The 20,431-nt window shown below is 33.8% G+C and overlaps 2 protein-coding genes across 3 annotated transcripts; both read left to right on the forward strand.

Moving 5' to 3' along the window:
* Window positions 1–1,411: 1,411 nt before the first annotated feature.
* zgc:112023 (PI-PLC X domain-containing protein 1) lies at window positions 1,412–9,683 on the forward strand. Of its 2 annotated transcripts, XM_056459519.1 has the most exons (7): window positions 1,412–1,776; window positions 1,875–2,011; window positions 2,259–2,387; window positions 2,478–2,633; window positions 5,050–5,230; window positions 7,208–7,250; window positions 8,660–9,683. In XM_056459519.1, the coding sequence occupies exons 1-7, from the start codon at window positions 1,689–1,691 to the stop codon at window positions 8,676–8,678; spliced, it is 753 nt and encodes a 250-aa protein (XP_056315494.1). In that variant the 5' UTR covers window positions 1,412–1,688; the 3' UTR covers window positions 8,679–9,683. The 2 variants fall into 2 exon arrangements, with proteins under 2 accessions (XP_056315494.1, XP_056315493.1); XM_056459518.1 differs by lacking the exon at window positions 8,660–9,683 and having other exon boundaries at window positions 7,208–8,520.
* A 104-nt stretch (window positions 9,684–9,787) lies between these two features.
* On the forward strand, window positions 9,788–20,398 carry si:ch211-207l14.1 (E3 ubiquitin-protein ligase arkadia-A). Its single transcript, XM_056459520.1, has 4 exons — window positions 9,788–11,628; window positions 16,049–16,306; window positions 18,170–18,268; window positions 19,629–20,398. The coding sequence occupies exons 1-4, from the start codon at window positions 11,428–11,430 to the stop codon at window positions 19,734–19,736; spliced, it is 666 nt and encodes a 221-aa protein (XP_056315495.1). The 5' UTR covers window positions 9,788–11,427; the 3' UTR covers window positions 19,737–20,398.
* Window positions 20,399–20,431: the final 33 nt, after the last annotated feature.

Consider the following 20,431-nt stretch of genomic DNA (forward strand, 5'->3'; position numbering starts at 1 on the left):
AGTAATCCAAACGCTAAATGGAAAATGTTGGTATTGGTAGAGGTACCTGGTTATTTAGACTCATTAGAATTTAAATTTCCTAATGGTTTTCTAACTTACCTTATGGCAAACAGAAAAAAAATGAACAGACTGTACTTTAATCTCTAATTTTCAGTACCATTTCAGTGGCCATTCTGAAAGCAGAAAGGATATATTGATTGAGATATTGCAAATGGTATTTGAATTTAGATGATGGGATTAGAAATCAAGTTCTGTTGGGTTCCAGTTTATAGTGGATTAACAGGGAATGAGCTGGCAGATGAGGGCGCTAAAGAAGCTACAAGAAATTCAATTATAGAAGTAAAATATAGTAGAGATAAATGTTTTAATCAAGTGATTAAAAAAAATAGATGGCAAAAACAGTGGGAGGAAGAAAAAATGGGAGGTGGTTGTTTAATATACAAAGAAATGTGGATAAAGGAAGAATAACAAGTAGAAGTAGGAAGGAAGAGAGTGTAATTTCAAGAATTAGATTTGTATGTACAGGACTCAACAGTTCATTGCACAAAATGAAACAACATCAGACTGGAAAATGTGATTATTGTGGGCAAGAAGAAACTGTGGAGCATGTAATTATGAAATGTCGGAAGTACTATAGGGAAAGGAAAGCATTTATTTTAAATTTGAAAAGAGTTAATATTAATTTTAATTTGGTTAAAGTGCTAAAAACAAGTCAAATGAGGAATGTATAGAATTTTTAATTCTATTTAAAAAAATGTCTAAATTAGATCAAAGAATTTAGATAGAAGTGGTATACGTTGTTTTTGTTTTTTTTTTCAAAAGATGGATTGTCAGTGCGATCATGGCCTACACTCCTAACCAGCAGGTGGCGGTAATGCACCTAGAAGTTGTATGCCAACCGCCAGTTCTTTATGAAAAGAAGAAGAACAAACGCACACTTGTTTGTTTTGGCTGTTTTGCAAAAAACAACCGAATTTTTAGATGCTCCCTAACACTGTTGTCATCCATACTGAAGAGACAAAAAGTGTCAGGAGAGGAACATGAACATGGAAAATTAAACTAAAGTACTGTTGGCTTCTATAGTCATATTTCCTGGTCTTCTAACTTACCTGGTGGCAAAAAGAAAACTTAACAGTTTTTAATCTGTTAATTAATTTGTTGTCGTTTCTTTCCCAAAAAGTACTATCTCAATTCTGGGTCAGTGAACGTTATTCCTTCACAAAAATCTCTTATTTTGTTGACAATAAACACATAGGCTTAAAAGGTATCTTTGTATGAATTTTATTTTACAATTGTTATAAAAAATATATAATTTATAAAAAATAAATGAAACATTTGTGGGGCAACAAACGTGCACCAGCTTGTTTTGGCTACTTGGCGAAAAACAAACGAATTTTCAGACGGTCCCTAACACTGTTGTCGAACTTGTCCATGCTGAAGAAAGTGCCACGAGAGCGACATGAACAGAGAAAATCTATAAGTTTTCGAACATCATTAACAAAACAAACACAATATAGACATCCAACAATGTGTCTGACAGGTGATGACGTGCAGAAAAACGCGGTAACAGTGCTCATTTTTCAGTTTTAGCGTCTGACGTAGGCTAGAGGATGGTTAGGCTAACGTTACTGCGAAGTGTCAATAAGAGCATTCTAGGTTTTTGTTAATAATTCACAAAACGCAATAAAATGGAGGATGAAGATTGTTATGCGGATTGGATGTCCAAGATGCCCTCTCATTTTTGGGACATCCCTTTGTGGAATCTCGCTATACCGGGTACGTTAAAGTTGCTCATTGCATTACGTTAATTAACAGTATTTAAACCCTGTACCACTGTTATTATTTAACAATAAACATTTATTTTTATTTTCCAGGAAGTCATGACAGCATGAGTTACTGTTTAGATAAGCAATCCTCAGTAGCGAACTCCACGCCGAGGGTGGTGCAAGTGTTGGACAAGTATTTTCCTTGTATAGTTCGGCCCTGTATAATGAAATGGGCAACAACACAGGTAGTTTATTTATGAGCAATTCCGTGCAAACGTCAACCTTGCCATAAAAAAAATGGAATTGCTCTTATTATTAATATTTATTAACATTATGTGTTAATGTTAACATAACCAAAGCATCAATTGCATCTATGGCGTCATTCTACCTCATTTTGTATTCCACATATAAAGTCATGCAGATTTAGAATAACATAAGTGTGTAAATAATGACAAAGTGGCACTTTTTTATTTTTATTTATTTTATTTGCAGGAGGGCGCCATCTCTAACCAACTGGATTTGGGCATTCGGTTCCTGGATCTAAGAATAGCACATAAAGTAAAAGACCCTGATGAAGTTTTCTACTTTGCACATGGAGTCTACTCTCTTCTGACAGTTAAAGTATGTCTCTGATACGCTCTACTCTTTTTAAAAGAATGTTAGTTCCTCATTCTGAGACAGAGAATAACTTTGGTTGTGTTTTATTTTAAGGAAGCGCTGACAGAAGTTGTACATTGGTTAGATCAACACAATAAGGAAGTGGTCATCATTGCACTTTCTAGTTTTGAAGGCATGAACCTGGATCAGCACAGAGACCTCATTCAGTTTCTCATTGCCACATTCAACAAAAAAATCTGTCCCAAATCTGTAAGTAACCTGTTTTTAAAGCATTTGCAAGGGAGAATTTCTTTTTATTGACCCTGCAAGAAGTTTTTAGGAAATTTTAATAAATAATTCATCCAAAAATTACCCCATCATTTACTCAAGCCATCGTCAATGTATATGTGTTTTTATTCTTTCAGACGAACACAGTCGGGGTAGTTTTACATTTTATTCTTAGATAGTGTCTTTTATTTTAAAGCTTTGAAAAATTCATAAACCTGTTTTCAAAAAAATCCCATTTGCAGCCAGGTGGTTAAAGCATGTCTTATAAAGCAGGTTGACATGTTTTTGTAGCAGAAGTATATCTAATTTACAAATTTAGAACTCCAGTTACTGAGTTCTGGCAGCGGCTGTATGCACATTATGTGCAACTGTAGTTTATAATGCATGACGTAAGATGGGTAGACACCATACCTGCCAACACTCCCTTCCCAACAACTACGTCTGGTCTGCGGCTGCGCTCCCCTGTTTGCTGTATTCTCCAGTCCAGATTTATATTTTAATGCTTTCTTGTTTACTCCTCCTGTTTGTGTACCTTCTTAATTGACATTTTAATTTAGCCTACCCTTTTAGTTTAATTATATATAGTTAATTATTTTAGATAATCTAAACAATCGCCTCACAGCAAGAAGGTCGCTGGTTCGAGCCTCAGCTGGGTCAGTTGGCGTTTCTGTGTGGAGTTTGCATGTTCTCCTCGTGTTTGCCCATGGGTTTCCTCTGGGTGCTCCGGTTTCCGTCCAAAGACATGCGCTATAGGTAAATTGGGATGGCTAAATTGTCAGAAGTGTATGTGTGTGAATGAGTGTGCATGGAAGTTTCCCAGTGTTGGGTTGCAGGTGGAAGGGCACCCGCTGCGTAAAACATGCAGGATAAGTTGGTGGTTCATTACGCTGTGGCGACCCCAGATTGATAAAGGGACTGAGCCAAAAATAAAATGAGTGAATGAACGTTGAGGCAGGTTAAAGCTAAGCTCTGCAGGGACACTGGCCTTGCAGGACTGAGGCTGGTGACCCCTGCTTTAATTCTTAACTTCTAAGGTCTTCAGAATGTATTGCCTGGTGGGCTCAGAAGGCTATGGGCCCAAGAGGTTATCTGGGTTCATTTCATCTATCGCTTTGTGCCAAAAAATAACTCAGGAAAGCCTGAACTAATGTTTCCACATGCACCTTTTTATTGCAGAGAATCCATATTCCTATTGAGAATGGGCAAAAATATATTAATTATCTGGATCTGGTTGCTCTAATGAGCTGACTCTCACTTGGTTGCCCGTTGATCACATTTCTCTAAAAGTTGCCCAGTGTAATGTAACGTGAACACACCTGACCCTGTCATTCTTCCTCTTTGCCACATGAGGGAGCTTTTGCATGAATTCTCATAACCAGCATACCTGAATCTGGTTTTTCCCCTTTACATAATGTATAAATGAACTTTGAATGAGTCAAAATAAGAAAGACATAAAAAATGTCTAGAGGCTTATGTCCTCGTGTCCAAAATCAAAAATCCTATCTTCCATCTCTAACATCAAAATTTATCAATATATCATCAATATGATTAAAGGGATTTCTTTCAAAGACTGAAAATCACTTTTGGCCACTGTATGACTTCTATCTTTTTTCCCCCCTCATTTTTGTTAAATCATAACCATAGTTCATCTGTATTTACTGCCCAAAAGGGAGAAAATTGTCAGTTTGTGTCCACAGTTTTTATCTCCTGCATCATTGGTGCCATTTTTACACGCTAAGCACCTCTTTAAACTTAAAGCTTATTAAAAATGTTACATATATATCAAATTCAAAGATAAAAAAGGTAAAAAATTCAGTTTCCATATTTCCATATTTTGTGATTCACAAGTGTTTTCTTTTTGTCTGCGATTTTGAATTGCATTGTGGGAGCTTGATCTCTGCTCTGTCCACTCTTGATGTTGGAAATTCAACTCTACATTTTAACAAAGTGACTTTTAGTAGACATTTTAGTAGTATAAAATAATATAAGAAATTATAAACAGAGAAATAAGTCTGTAAAACAACAGAAAATGTACTGGCAGTTTATATTAATATTTATTATTAATATTAAAAATATTAATATTGGACACCAACCCAGACAACGTCAATTTTTTTTTACTTTTCAAGGTTAAACATTGTTAAAAGAAAGATCAATGTCCCATAATGCAATTCAAAAGCACAAATAAACAAAATAGAAACATGAATCACAAAATACAGGAAACTGCTAATTTACGATAACATAAAAGCTAAAACGATAGCTAAAAAACATAGCATAAGATCATGCTATCATGTTATTGACCAATAAAACATGAAATCTGATGGGATTGTGATGATGGCCAAATGTATTCTACAATATTCTACATTTTATTGATCTCTCTCTGGAATTGTTGTGATTTCAGGTCACCCCCTCACTACAGGAGTGCTGGAATCACAGTTATCAGGTTATTCTGTCATATGATGACGACTCTTCAACTGGATATGTGGAACTGTGGCCTCGGTGTCTATACTGGTGGGCGAACAAGTCAGATCCAAACCTTGTTATATCCTACCTGGAGGACAAGAAAAATAAAGGAAGACCAGGTCGGTTATAATAATAAAATATTAAGATATGAACCAAAAGAAACCAGCTATGAGGAGATGTTTCTTTATAAGAACATTACAAACTATATTTAAAGCAAATAGATCAATAAAAATTATTAAAAAATTGTGTGCTTTAAGGCTTTAATGAGAGAGGAACAACAATCCAATGAAGCAATACAAACGACATGTGAAGTTGATGGTTGTATCTATAGAAACGTAAAATATTACTGTAATTATTTAAAAAATGTGTGGAAATGGATTTTATGGGAGTGGACGGAGCTAAAGGTATCTTGGTGCACTCTCTGATTGATGAACTATTCTGAACAGCATCATAGCTAATGTTGTTCTGGTCAGATTCCACTATTTAAAGGATGGTTCACCCAAAAATGAAATGAAAATGAACTCGTTCATTTACTCACCCTTCACTTGTTCAAGACCTAGTTTTATCGGTTTCTTTCTTTTGTTGAACAAAACAGAAGATATTTTAAAAGAATGCTGCTTAAGGGTGTAACGGATCACAGTTAATCCGTGATTCATACGGATCACAACCCACGGTTTGAAACACGCCTGTGGATTAATAAATTTTTTTATTTGTAGATTAATCCTAAAATTTTAACAATCGCAGAGAGATTGCCTCTCGCGTCATTCAAATCACGTCATTTAGTCTTTCCTGTAAAATATAATGATGATATATTCATGGTTATTCAGAATGTGGTGGGTTTCTTAGGTTATTAAAGGTGTTTTCTGTCACTACTTGTTCAGCCTGTATTAATGCATTCAGTGTAAGCTGCACGAATAATCATTAAAAGATCGGGATCTTAACAACCACGCAACACAACTTATAAATGATGGTGATTTGCATAAATTTATTAATCTTTCCAATTGCTGCATTCAAAATCTGTGTTTGAAAAACGTAAAAATCAAGAAATTCTTTTGAAGTCTTTTGAAGTTACAACCAGTCAAATAACACAGAAGTACTGGGATAACAGTTTATAGTTTAGATAAAATCACTGATGTTTATGCTAAAGATTAAAATCACTGTCATACTCATTTAGCTTGACACTCAAAAGGAAAGTTGTTGGCAGCAGTTACATTATTTAACCAATAGGTGGCGACAACCAGCCATCAAAAATATACCACTGAATAATTCTTCAAAGATTAATCCATCTAGCAATGAAAGTCAGTAATGCAATAATTTATTGAAAATGAGACTAAAAATAAATATGAATTATACAAATTATGTAAGATTTCTACATTTAGTGTTATCAGCAACAGTAGTAATAACTGAATTTTTCACAGTACTGAATATTTTACAATTAATTTTTTTTCAGCTGATTATTTCTTCATTTTATTTTTTATAAATTATTTTATTTATTTATTTTTAATAATTTATCATATAAATTACAGGTTCTAAGTTCTGTTTGTTAAAACCAGAAAACTCTTGCAGTACTGTTTTTGTAACAAATGGAAATCTAATTACATTTGTCTCCTCTGCTGATCCGAAAAATGGTCTGATCCATGACCATAAGCCATAATGTGATCCATTCCAGCACTATTGCTGGTTGATTGACTTCCATAGTAATCTTTTTTTCCAAGAAATCAACCAGTCCCAGCAGCCAACATTTTTCAAAATATCTTCTTTTGTGTTCAACAGAAGAAAGAAACTGATAAACGTTTAAAACCACTTGAGGGAGAGAGTAAATAATGAATGTAATTAAGTTAATTATTTTTGGGGGGAATTATTCCTTTAAGCGTGTTTTTCTTTAAATAATAAACAGCATCATTATTAAATAATAATTTTATAAAATAGTATTATTATTAGATAATCCTTAAAAATCAGTTTCTCTAAGGAGGAAACGAATAATTTTTACTTTTTCAAACCTGTCTGTTGCAGTCTGATAAAATTACACCAAATAATTACAGTAAGACAAAAAAAAAGATGTTTCTCTTAATAACTGCCCCTGAATTTGTTTTCAGGTCAGTTTTTTGCTGCCGGCCTGAACCTAACTGAGGATGCTCGGTATGTACTTTGTCATCCCTGCCAATCATTGCAAAGCATGACCCGACATTCCTACAGTCTGCTTATGAAGTGGGTGAAACAACAGCGGCCAGGCTCAGGCCAAGCATGCCTTAACATCATCTGTGCAGATTTTGTTGGGATTTTCAGCAGTGAATTCACCCAGCTGGTTATCGGACTCAATCAAATAGAGGCTTGACCCATAAATACACAACAAATGACGTAGTGAAGTGAAGAGTTCCAAAAAAGCCTCTAAATATGAAATGTTCTTCTGAAATAAGCATTTTTTCTGCTTGTGTTGGTCCAGTAACTTAAATTTATGACAACCCTGCTGAAAAATCCAGCTTAAACCAGCCTAGGCTGGTTGGCTGGTTTTAGCTGGTTGACCAGCCTGGTTTTAGAGGGGTTTTGGCCATTTCCAGGCTGGTTTTCAGCCATTTCCAGCCTGGTCTTAGCTGGTCAGGCTGGAAAATGACCAGCTAAATCCAGCTAAACCCAGCTTGACCAGCCTGGTTTAAGCTGGTTTAAGAACAGCATATTGTCATTACTTTTAAATAAATTATTTAAATGACTGAAAATTACATAGGAGTCTAAGAAACGTGCTAATTTTAGAAGAAAATGTCAGAGGCATTTAGGTTTTACTCTTCAAATGTGTTACATAAAAATTTAGCATCTGTATTACAATATAATTACACATTTTTGTTATTTGGAATGTTTACGTGTCAGTGTTTGCATATAAATCACCTATATTTTGCGACAGTCCCTAAACTATCATGGCGGGGAAATTTGTGCAATGCTGCCATCTATTGGTAATCGATATTTAGGTTTCATTTCTGTTTCGGAGATAAATAGCTCCAAAATAATGTTACTTAAAACCTCACTGTTACTGGAAATGTCGAATAACTATGTCTTTTCTACTTTTCTTGACAAAATTGAAATGAGGGATTCATATAATCAAAGACTAAGTGGCTGTGTAGATTATAGCATTAGCTGTTCAATGAGTCACGCTTAATTTTAGTAGCATCTAATGTCCTGTCATGACTTCGTTTGTTGTTGACACTGTTTGGCTTTTTCGGTCTATGTCAACACATGTATCTGCGGGGGTCTAATTTTAGACGGCCCCTGTGAGTGCACTCTATAAGGTGCTTAACATTTATAGTATCTACTTAAATGATAATCCCGTTCACTGATGCCTTTCACACTCCTGTTTGTATGTGTTTATGTACAGCAGGGTGTACAGTATATGATGCAAATAAACATCTATTTTTTGTAAGCTTGTTTTTAACTGATCAGAAATTGCTAGTGAATTCGAACGTTAATCATAAAGAAACAGTAAGAAATGTATGAAGTAGACTAAAATTTGTATTTTCTTGTATAACACACCCTGGTGTTACAATATGTTTTATTTACAGCCAAGAGAAGAAATTATGAGGCAATTTGAAGATTTCCAGGGCTTTATTCGGTGACATTTCTTCTGACTTGTATGTAATATACACTCACTGGCCACTTTATTAGGTAACTACTTTATTAGGTAAGCTTACTAGTACCAGGTTGGACCCCCTTTTGCCTTCAGAACTCCCTTAATCCTTTGTGGCATAGATTCATTAAGGTGCTGGAAATATTCCTCATAGATTTTGGTCCATATTTACATTATAGCATCACGCAGTTGCTGCAGTTTTGTCGGCTGCACATTCATAATGCAAATCTACTATTGGCACCTGGTGTGGTCTTCTGCTGCTGTAGCCTATCTGCCTCACGGTTCATAACTCAGTTGTAATGAGTAGTAATTTAAGTTACTGTTGCCTTTCTATCAGCTCAGGTCTGGCCATTCTCCTCTGACCTCTGGCATCAACAAGGCATATGCGCCCACAGAACTGCCGCTCTCTGGATATTTTCTCTTTTTTGGACCATTCTTTGTAAACCCTAGAGCTGGTTGTGCGTGATAATTCCAGTAGATCAGCAGTTTCTGAAACACTCAGACCAGCCCATCTAGCACCAACAACCATGCCACATTTAAAGTCACTTAAATCTCCTTTCTTACCCATTCTGATGCTTGGAGCAGATTGTCTTGTAGATTGTCTTGACCATGTCTACATGGTGGTTCATTCCGCTGTGGCAACCCGTGATGAATAAAGGGAATAAGCCAAAAAGAAAATGAATGAATGTATACATATATTGTCTTCATCAATTGTTTGTAGATGTGACTTGTATTTATGCTGTCACATATGACAAAAAATAAATATAATTATTTTTGTCTTGATTTAAAATGTGGTAAATGGTTAAACATTGCTTTGTCTTCCATGAACCTTTTGTTATTAAAAACTGCTGTGATTACTTTTTTCAGACAAATCTCAAAACTGTTCTATGCTGTAACCTTCTCAAGCGTAGTTCAGTAAATTCTAGCTCATATAAATAAAAAAGAAAATCATTCATTCATTTTCTTTTTGGCTTAGTCCCTTTATTCATCAGGGGTCACCACAGAAGAATGAACCGCCAATTTATCCAGCATATGTTTTATGCAGCGGTGCCTTTTCAGCTGCAACCCAACACAGGGAAACACCTATACATACTCTTTCACACACATACACTACGGCCAATTTAGCTTATTTAATTCACCTGTACTGCATGTCTTTGGACTGTGGGGGAAACCGGAGCACTCGGAGGAAACCCACGCCAACACGGGGAGAACATGCAAATTCTGTGCAAACACACAGAAATGAACTAATGAACTAAAAAGAAAATCAATAAATACCTCAGGCCTAATCTTACAAGTGACTATTTTAGTAAGTGATTTTTTTTCTTCCATACAGTACATATCTAAAATCACAAGAGCTTGATACGTTTTGTCACATAAAACTATGTCCTCTGGTGACACTATATGCTAATTTTAAATGAGGTAATTCTATGAAATACTTTAAATAGTTGAAGGACCCCGTTGAAGATATTTTGACTGAAGCCCATGATCTGTTAAGTTTTCATCTCAGAAATATTCACATATTTAACTTTTTCGGAAGTTTTAAAAATTATTATTATTATTTTTTTTTTCCTTTGCCGTGACACCCCAATTTATTAAAAATGACCAAAAAGTCCGACAAGTTATGGAGGAAAATAACAAATTCATAATTTTATACAAAAAGTAAAATCGATTTCACAATATTTGTATATTATTAAAAGCTGTTTTTCCTAATTTTTACTGTCACACCAGGACATATTTAAAGTACAATTCTGTAAAAAAAAAATGCTGTGAATTAATTTTATAAAGAGAGTGACCCACACTCAAAAAAGAATATTTTGCTTGTTCAAACTACTTATGTAAATTGAGCTGAAACATTCTGAGGTTTTTTTTTTGTTCAATCAGTTAATTGTTTTTTGTTGGGACAACAGGAATGAATTGTGTGGAACCCAGCATTTTTTTGTGCATTATATTTTCTCAAACATCAGACTATACTGTTTATTAAAATAAATCTTTAAAAATAGTGTTTAGCAAAAAAGATAGCATTTTTACTGCCTATTTATACATTCAAAATATGTGTAGAGAATTTTAACTCCTTCAGGAGGTACAGTTGAAGTCAGGCTAGTAATTTTGACCTTAAAATGATTCTTTAAAAATTAAGAACTGCTTTTATTCTGGCCGAAATAAAACAAATAAGACTTTCTTTAGAAGAAAATAAATTTTTGAAAATACTGTGAAAAATTCCTTGCTCAGTTAAACATCATTTAAGAAATATTAAGAAAAGAAAAAAAAATTCAAATGGGGGGCTAATAATTCTGACTTCAACTGTATCTGTATATGTATCTCATGATGAAAATTAATTATCTGATGACTGACCTGGATGTCATTTTGCCCTATTTTTAGAATACTTTAGAACATTAGTGCACTTCAGAATATTCTTAACAGACCCAGAACAAGATGCTTCCAGAGCACTTGAAGAATCCCCTCCCTTCACTCCCAAGTCCCTACCTTTCCCCTAAACAGATTACTCAGGAGTTAAAGGAGCCTGCACCGCTCTCTGTGAGGCTTAGAGCCGCAGAGGAAACAGATGGGATAAGAAAACCAGGGGATCTAATTACAGAGGCTTAATCAGCAATCCAAGGCCCGTCCAGTTTCTAGCCACTGCCCACGGCTTTTTCTTTCCCTATTAGATGTGTTTGTTTCAGGGTTTGAAGACGACTGTTTAACATGGAGAAAGAGGAAGAGGACGATGAAATCTTTACAGCAACTCAAGGAGAATATGAAGGGAGAGAAGATGAGGAGGAGCAGGAGGAAGAGGAGGAAGACGAACAAGAGGAAGAGGAGCCGGAGGCCGAGAGGAAGAGCAGTTGGGATATCCCCATACCAAGTCGATCGCTGGCCAGTCGCAGGGCTTCACTTCCATGCCCGGTTAGTAGACAAACCAAATTGAGCGCACTGTAAAAAATGCTGAGTTTCACACAACTCCTTCATGTTGTTCCAACACAAATCGATTAAGTTAACTTAATAATTTTTTTTTAAATAAAGCAGATTAAACAAAACATTTAAGTTGTCCTAAAAAAAACCTTAAGAACTGTGTTTTGAAAAAGCATGTTTTGAACTAATTTTGAAAAAGAACAAACTGGGCCGACAATTTCAATTTACTAGAACTTCCATGTTAAGCTGCTTTGACACAATCTACATTGTAAAGGCGCTGTAGAAATAAATATGAACTGAACTGAATAAGTTGTTTGAACAAGTTGTAAATTGCTGCTTGTTAAATCTACATATTTAAAATGAGATGAAACAACACAATTCTTAAGTTGTTTTTGTGACAACCTAATTGATTTATGTTGTATCCACTTAAACGTATAAAAATGATGAAGTTAAATTAATCGATTTGTGTTGGGACAATATGAAGGAATTATGTTGAACCCAGCAGTTTTTACAGTGTATAACATACAAAAGACAGCATTAACTTTGGTTGCCAAGCTGTGGATTTCTCTTTCATAAAGGCAACGAGCTTTTGATTACATTAACACTTGTAAATAGTCTCTCAAGCACACTTGCCTACACTCAAAACAAATTATTTTTGCTGCTTGTTCAAACTACTTATTTAAAATAAGCTGAAACAAGAAAATTCTGGAGATTTTTGGGGGGAAAATTTATTGTTTTATGTTCAATCTACTCAAATGAGTTACATTAACTTAACATATTTGAGTTGGGACAACATGAATGAATTGTGCGCAACCCCGCATTTTTACTGTGTATTTGGCTCTTATGTCCTTTGTAGATTTTTTTTGTGATTAATTACTAATATAATTTTTAATATAAGTAGTATTATACATATAAAATAATATAATTTTCTCAAAAAAAATCTGTATTCTTATTTTATTTACACTGTAAAACCCAAAAAGTTAAGGTTACTTAAACCATTTGAGGAAACCGATAGCAACAAACCATTTAAGTTCAAAAACTAATCCTAATGAGTACTGTGAACTTAATCCATTTGAGTTAACGAAGTCATTTGAGCACAGTAAAACCCAATAAATGAAGAGATCTCAAACTAACTGAGTACTGTAAAATCCAATAAGTTAAGGCAACTCAAACCGTTTGAGTACTGTGAACTTACTCCATTTAAGTGGAAGTAATGAAGTATTTAATCAACTCATTACCTTCAAAACTGAGTTCAAAACCCTTTTCAAATGAGTAGAATTAACTTTCAGTCAATTTTGAATTCACTACACTCATTTCAGTTGATAAAGTTGACTCTTGGGTTTTACAGCGTATGTATTTATAAGGACATTTATGCAAATATTTGTTTTCTTGCATTTCTAGCTTCCATTGAAAGTACTCAAATGAATTGCATGTAGTTATTTATTATTTTGTTTCTCTTTTATGGTTATTTTCCTTTTTCTATTTTACATAGAGTTTAAGTCAATATCTTTATTAAATTTGTATTAATTTTCAAAATAATTTCCCAAGTGTTGTTTAACAGAGTAAGGAAATTTTCACAGTGTTTTTTCTTCTGGAGAAAGATTTCTTTTAGTCTGGATGTAATAAAAACTGTTAAAAAAAACTCTTAAGGTCAATATTATTAGTCGCCTTGAGTAATTATTTTATCCGATTGGCTACAGAACAAACCACTGTTATCCAATAACTTGCCTAATTAACCTAACCTGCCTAGTTAACCTAATTAACCTAGTTAGGTCTTTAAATTGCACTTCAAGCTGAATACTATCATGCTAAATAAGTAGTAAAATGTTATGTACTGTCATCATGGCAAAGACAAAATAAATAAAAAAAACTCTTTGTTAAACAGCAATTGGGTAACTTTTTAAAAGAATAAACATTTCATAGAAGGGCTAATCATTTTGACTTTAGTTGCATGTAGAGGCGTTGATATGTATAAATGTTCTTGTTAAATGTAATTATTTGTCTGTGTGTATGTTTTTTATTTTGTTTACGTGTTGGTGCTGGATACAATCACAATAGTAAAGGAAGGAGATAAAGGCCTAGTTTCACAAACAGGGCTTAGATTAAGCCAGGACTAGGCCTTAGTTAAATTAGGCTATTTAAGCCACATTTATAAAAATGGCCTTAGAAAAATATATTACTGGTGTGCACCTGGAAATAAAAAATTACACTGACTTATTTTAAGACATCTCATCGCAAGTTATTTTGAGTTGAGAGCGCAAACATGCAATTTAATCTAGCCTTAAACCTTGTTTGTGAAACCGGTGGAAAATGTCTTTAAACAAATCTAAATTGGCATAATCGTACAACATGTGCTTGGAATTAAATAACAAAGTAAAAAAAGAAATAATTGTATTGCACATTTGTTTAGCAAAGGAAACACATGACAATTAAAAATAATTACTTCAATGCATAAACAACCAAGTTCTTACGAGTGGCTCTTAATTGTGTATTGTTACATATATGTATACTATAGAAAAATAAACACTTGTGAGGTTGTGTATCAAAAATGTGCATCTCACAGCTGGGAGAAATGCAAAATGTTGGCTTTTATTTACAGGTTAGAGGCATCAGAGCTCAAAGCAGGACACAGTTTGCATAATCCAAACTCTAAGAGGAGTTTATCCTGAAATTACCTTCCAGCGTTTGGATAAAACAGATTAAAATAGAGTCAGACAGGCTAACATTAGCGTTTCTTTATGTGCTGTATCTGCATCAGAAATTAATTTTGAGCATCTTAAAATAGGTTACTTTCGAAAATATGTACGACTTCGCATTCACATTCTATTCGAAGTTATTTTACAAAATGCTTTTAGGATCATTCAGACATGCTGGAAAACATGAATTATCAGATTTTACTCATATATGGAGCCTTGAAGCGGAGATATCTAACCCTAACCCTAACATTCAGAAATTCTTTAAAAAATCAATAATAACCACAGTGGTACTTTTTAATATGATTTTCTCCATTCAAACTCATGGTATAAAATAGTCTTTCATTAATTCTAAAATTTTTGAAAAATAATTGGATTATTATTTTTATTTTATTTTTTTTACAAATGTTTGTTGTTTCAGGGTGTCTGCTGGGTCTTAAAGAGTTTCAAAAAATGATAAGTCTATCTAGAGAAATTTAAGGCCCTTAAAAAATATTAAAACACCTTAAATGCTATTTCATATTTTGTATATTTGATTATATTGAACAAAGGTCTAGCTGTATGACGGCGTGGCATCATGGGAGTTGTGGTCTTTACTACATATTGTGCAGTTTTTGTATGAAAAGAGTGATGAATCAAATTTCCAAATGAACTAAAATTATGTTCTTCAAATATAATAAGTACCATTTTTTAAATTGTCCAGGCTCAGTTGCATGCACTCTGCCACCATGATTCCAGATATTTAAGTTTTAATCACAATTTCAAAACATTCAGAAATTCTTCAATAAATAACTAAAAAATAAACCCCAGTGGTGCTTTTTAATAAGATTTTGCACTGATGTGCCATTCAAACTTATTGTACAAAATATTTTTTCCGTTATTCTGAAATTCTGGAAATATGATTGGATTATATATATTTTTTACACACGTTTAAAGTTTTTCTAGGTTAGATACTCACCTTTTTTAAATAATCATCCAGTCCAGTGGCTTGCATTTTACTGCATATTTAAAGGCACGGTATGTAATTTTCACCACTAGAGGGTATGTATTCACAACCAACAAAGGTGTAGCTGTATGATGGCGTGGCATCATGGGAGTTGTGGTCTTCATTACATATTGTGCAATTTTGGTATGAAAAGAGCGATAAATTTCCGAACGGACTAATATGATGTTCTTCAAATATAATATGTACCACTTTGAATAATTTCCAGGCTCAGCTGTATGTGATGTACCTGAGTTGCATGCACTCTGCCGCCATGATTCTGAGATATTTAAGTTTTAATCATAATTTCAAAACATTCAGGAATTCTTCAATAAATAAATAAAAAATAAACCCCAGTGGGGATTTTGATTAAGATATTGCACTGATGTCCCATTTAAACTTATTGTACAAATTTTTCTTTCCGTCATTCTGAAATTCTGGAAAAGCTATTGGATTATTGTTTTTTTTTACACAAATGTTTGGAGTTTTTCTAGCTGAGATACACAACCTTTTTAAAATAATTAACCAGTCCAGTGACCTGCATTTTACTGGACATCTTAAAGGCACAATATGTAATTTTCTCCACTAGAGGGCGTGTATTCACAACCAACAAAGTTATGGTCTTCATTATGTATTTTGCATTTTTTGTAATGAAAAGAGTGATAAATCAAATTTCCAGATGAACTAAAATGATGTTCTTCAAATATAATATTTATGTCCTACTTTTCATATTTTCCAGGCTCAGCTGAAAGCGATGCACCTGAGTCGCATGCACTCTGCTGCCGTGATCCCAAGTCCAGCTTTCCTGAGCCACTGTCTCCAGAGCAGCGCAGCGCGGCCGTGCTCTCGCTTTAGTCATGTTGGCAAAAACGAGGAGACCGCACACACCAAGAGCAGCTTATATGTACGACAGCCGCACACCATCTCTACCATCCCAGAAGTGCACGAGCCTCTGGAGAGAAAAGCAAGATTTAGGAGCCGCAATGTCATGTCTATGGTTGGTGTGATATGATTTTGCTTTTTAACATGTAATAAATGTGAACTATGACCAATAGATGCGTGATCATAAGATAAGATCAGATAAATATTTTGGCAAGGCTGGAGAAATATAAGATTAGATATGAGCGAAGTCAACAAAGTATGTTTCCTAAAGATGAAAACTTGAAGAGTAAAGTTAAAGCAAATATTTTCAGACTCCTAAATCAAATGATCTATCTATCCACACTCCAAAAAATTTTTTGGGACAACATAATTGTTTTATGTTCAATCTACTTGCATTTGTAAAAACTAATAAGATAACATAATTTCTTCATGTTGTCTCAACATGATAACTAGGAAAGTTAGTTGATCTGTCTGTCTGTCTCTCTATCTGTCTGTCTGTCTGTCTGTCTGTCTGTCTGTCTGTCTATCTATCTATTCATCCATCCGTCTGTCTATCTATCTATATATATATCTATCTGTCTGTCTGTCTGTCTGTCTGTCTGTCTATCTATCTATCTATCTATCTATCTATCTATCTATCTATCTATCTATCTATCTATCTATCTGTCTGTCTGTCTGTCTGTCTGTCTGTCTGTCTGTCTGTCTGTCTGTCTGTCTGTCTGTCTGTCTGTCTGTCTGTCTGTCTATCTATCTATTCATCTATCCGTCTGTCTGTCTATCTATCTATCTATCTATCTATCTATCTATCTATCTATCTATCTATCTATCTATCTATCTATCTATCTATATATATATATTCGTCCGGCCGTCCGTCCATCCATCCATCCATCCATCCATCCATCCATCCATCCATCCATCCATCCATCTATCCATCCATCCATCTATCCATCCATCCATCTATCTATCCATCTATCTATCTAGATATCTATCTAGATATCTATCTTTCTATCTTTCTATCTATCTATCTATCTATCTATCTATCTATCTATCTATCTATCTATCTATCTATATATATATTAGTCCGGCCGTCCGTCCATCCATCCATCCATCCATCCATCCATCCATCCATCTATCTATCCATCTATCTATCTAGATATCTATCTATCTATCTATCTATCTATCTATCTATCTATCTATCTATCTATCTATCTATCTATCTATCTATCTATCTAGATATTTATTTATCTATCTATCTATCTAGATATATATATTTATGGATTGTATGACAAAGAAAAAAGTAATGATAGAACAAAACAAATGATAAACAATGTCATCTTATGCTCACAATGAAATAACAATAACAGAATTTTACACAATTTTATTTTGTCACATTTTTAAAAATCAAGTCAACTAATCACCTTAAAATTCACAGGTTTAGTCACCTTTATTAAATCAAGTCAACCATTTGCTTTAAAAGCAATTGGTTTTCTCATATTTTTAATAATCAATTCAATTAGTTGCATAAAAATGAAAGGGTTTACTCTCATTTTTAAATATCAAGTCAGCCAAATTGCTTCAAAAGCAACAGGTTTACTCCCTTTTAAAATCAAGTCAACTAATTGCTTTTAAAAAAGGTGAGAAAACCAGTTACTTTTATTCAAGTCAATCAGTTGCCTTAAAAGCAAGTCAACTAATCGTAATTCATTTGAAAAGAAACGCTCACTTTTTTAATGTAAAGTAAAGTAACTCCCATTTACAGTGTAGATGATGACAGCATTTTTGTTTTGGGGTATCATTAAATTTACATCTTGTCTCTACCTTCCCAAAAATATCTAGTGTTTTTAGTCTATGGAGCAGAATCGAAATGTTTATTAAACAGAAAACTGTGAAACAGAATTGCAGTTTTGTGACGGTGATCAAATATTATATCAAATAAAAGAAATTAAGCCGCTGCTATAACGTGTTGTTTGTTTTTTAGAGTGATGCGGACAGTTTGTGTTTAATCTGCCATGGCGACCTTCGCAAAGAAGGAGGCGTGATCAGAGAGCTTCACTGCTCCCACAGCTTCCACAGTGAGGTAAGAGCTCACGCTTCATAGACATCAATACTGGAAATCACCACATTTAACTACATAAACCAAATATAACCGAAAAAAATATCACCCAGAAATCAGAGCGTATCTAATGAGCTGTAACACCTTCTATCCTGCATTTCGATTATTGCCACTGAGCCTTTGTGTTCTCCTAAGAGTTGTACCTCAGAGTTTCATATCTGCCTTTGACCCCTGTGGTTTATTCACTGGGGTATTGAGACACTGTGTAAAGCTGCTTTCGAGCAGTGTGTTGTTGAAAAAGCACTCTACAACCAGGGCTGCACAATATATTGTTTCAGCATCGATATCGCAATGTCTGCATCCGCAACAGTCACATCGCAAGATATGCAATGTTGAGTCTGAATTACAGATGACCAGGGGCCACAGCTAAGTTTAACCAGAATAGTGTGAAAGTCTATCATTTGCATGTGTTTTTAGGCCTCTGACTGTGCATTTCAAAAGATTAATTGTATTTACTTATATGATTTATGCAAACGAAAATATTGTTTTTGTCTTGTTTTTAGTCCAAATATCTACACTTCAAAGTGAAAGCAAGATTATTTTATTTACCCCATTGGCAGATAATTTAGCTTGTTTTAATTTTTAAAATTTGCTTGTTGATTTTTTTTTTACTTGATCTACAAAAATTTTGATATTTTGACTAGAAACGAGACAAAGCAAAGTAAGAAAAGCATTTTTTTTGCATTGTGATTATTCAATTTCTCTACATGAACACTCTCAGACTCCACAGAAAACTGTCAAATAGACCTAATGAAAAATAAAACCTTGCGTGAAACTATTCGTATTAAAATATTTATATATATTTATATTTATTTTTATATATATATATATATATATATATATATATATATATATATATATATATATATATATATATATATATATATATATATATATATATAGTTAGGTCCATAAATATTTATTCTAACATTTTCGGCTCTGTACACAAACAAAACAAAATAGATTTGTAATGAAATGAAGAAGATGTGCTTTAACTGCAGACTGTCAGCTTTAATTTGAGGGGATTTACATCCAAATCAGGTGAACGGTGTAGGAATTACAACAGTTTGCATATTTGCCTCCCACTTGTTAAGGGTCCAAAAGTAAATGGATAATTGGCTTCTAAGCTGTTCAATGGCCAGGTGTGTGTTAATCCCTCATTATCCCAATTACAAAGAGCAGATAAAAGGTCCAGAGTTCATTCCAAGTGTGCTTTTTCCATTTGAAATCTGTTGCTCTCAACTCTATTGCAATATATTTTTCCAATATCATGTAGGCCTAGTGGTAACGTAACTGAATGTTGTGCTTTTTTTTTCTGGTTTAGTGTATAGAGGAGTGGTTGTGGTCCAAGCAGTCCTGTCCCACATGTCATAAACATGTTGCCATGCCTGAACCGCTGTATTGGACATCCACCAGAGTAATAGTGCCCTAAACCTGTCCAGTAAACACTCAAACAACACTGGACATCAGCTTACGGGGACACAAGATGGGGAACCACAAATTATCAGATACGAAGCAGACAACTGACAATGGACATGGAAGAAACGGCTATTTTCTACAACGAAAAGGTGTCATTTGACAATTCACAAATATAAGGTTTTGGATGGGTAGACTTTGCTGTGTAAATAAACAAGTGTTTGTATTTTTTAAAGTTGTATTTACATATTAAGAAAACTAATGTGATATTTTCTATTGTGAATATCGTTTTCTGCATTAATGTGAGTAAATATAAGCTGTATTCTTCCTTAGATTATTTGACAGTTTATGAAAAAAAAATCAGTTTTACAAACATGTAATTACGATTTTAGACTTGCACTGTTTACCAGGTGTGTACAGACAGTGTTTATTTATTACACTAAGTGTTTATTTATTACACTTAAGTACCATTTGGTGGGGAATTTGTGCTTTATTCAAGTTCATTTGACCAGTGAAAAATGAATAATGTACAATTTCCCTAAATAATACTTGAAATAGAGAGTAAGTCTATCAGTATGACTCGTATTGACATATTTATACTTAATTTGAAAATAGAAACAATGCTAAACTAACAAATTATAATCATACTCCTGTGAATTTTGCTGACTTTTTATTAAGAACTGCAAATAAAATATATTTGAAATTAAATGG

This window comes from Danio aesculapii, chromosome 6 (assembly GCF_903798145.1).
Source record: "Danio aesculapii chromosome 6, fDanAes4.1, whole genome shotgun sequence".
Classification (NCBI taxonomy): Eukaryota; Metazoa; Chordata; class Actinopteri; order Cypriniformes; family Danionidae; genus Danio; species Danio aesculapii.

Coding starts and splice junctions, on each gene's coding strand:
- si:ch211-207l14.1 (XM_056459520.1), top strand. CDS start 11,428: ATGGAGAAAGAGGAAGAGGACGATGAAATCTTTACAGCAACTCAAGGA. Junction 16,307..18,169: donor GCCGCAATGTCATGTCTATG/GTTGGTGTGATA, acceptor TTTGTTTTTTAG/AGTGATGCGGACAGTTTGTG. Junction 18,269..19,628: donor CCCACAGCTTCCACAGTGAG/GTAAGAGCTCAC, acceptor TTTCTGGTTTAG/TGTATAGAGGAGTGGTTGTG.
- zgc:112023 (XM_056459518.1), top strand. CDS start 1,689: ATGGAGGATGAAGATTGTTATGCGGATTGGATGTCCAAGATGCCCTCT. Junction 1,777..1,874: donor GTGGAATCTCGCTATACCGG/GTACGTTAAAGT, acceptor TTTATTTTCCAG/GAAGTCATGACAGCATGAGT. Junction 2,388..2,477: donor ACTCTCTTCTGACAGTTAAA/GTATGTCTCTGA, acceptor TTTTATTTTAAG/GAAGCGCTGACAGAAGTTGT.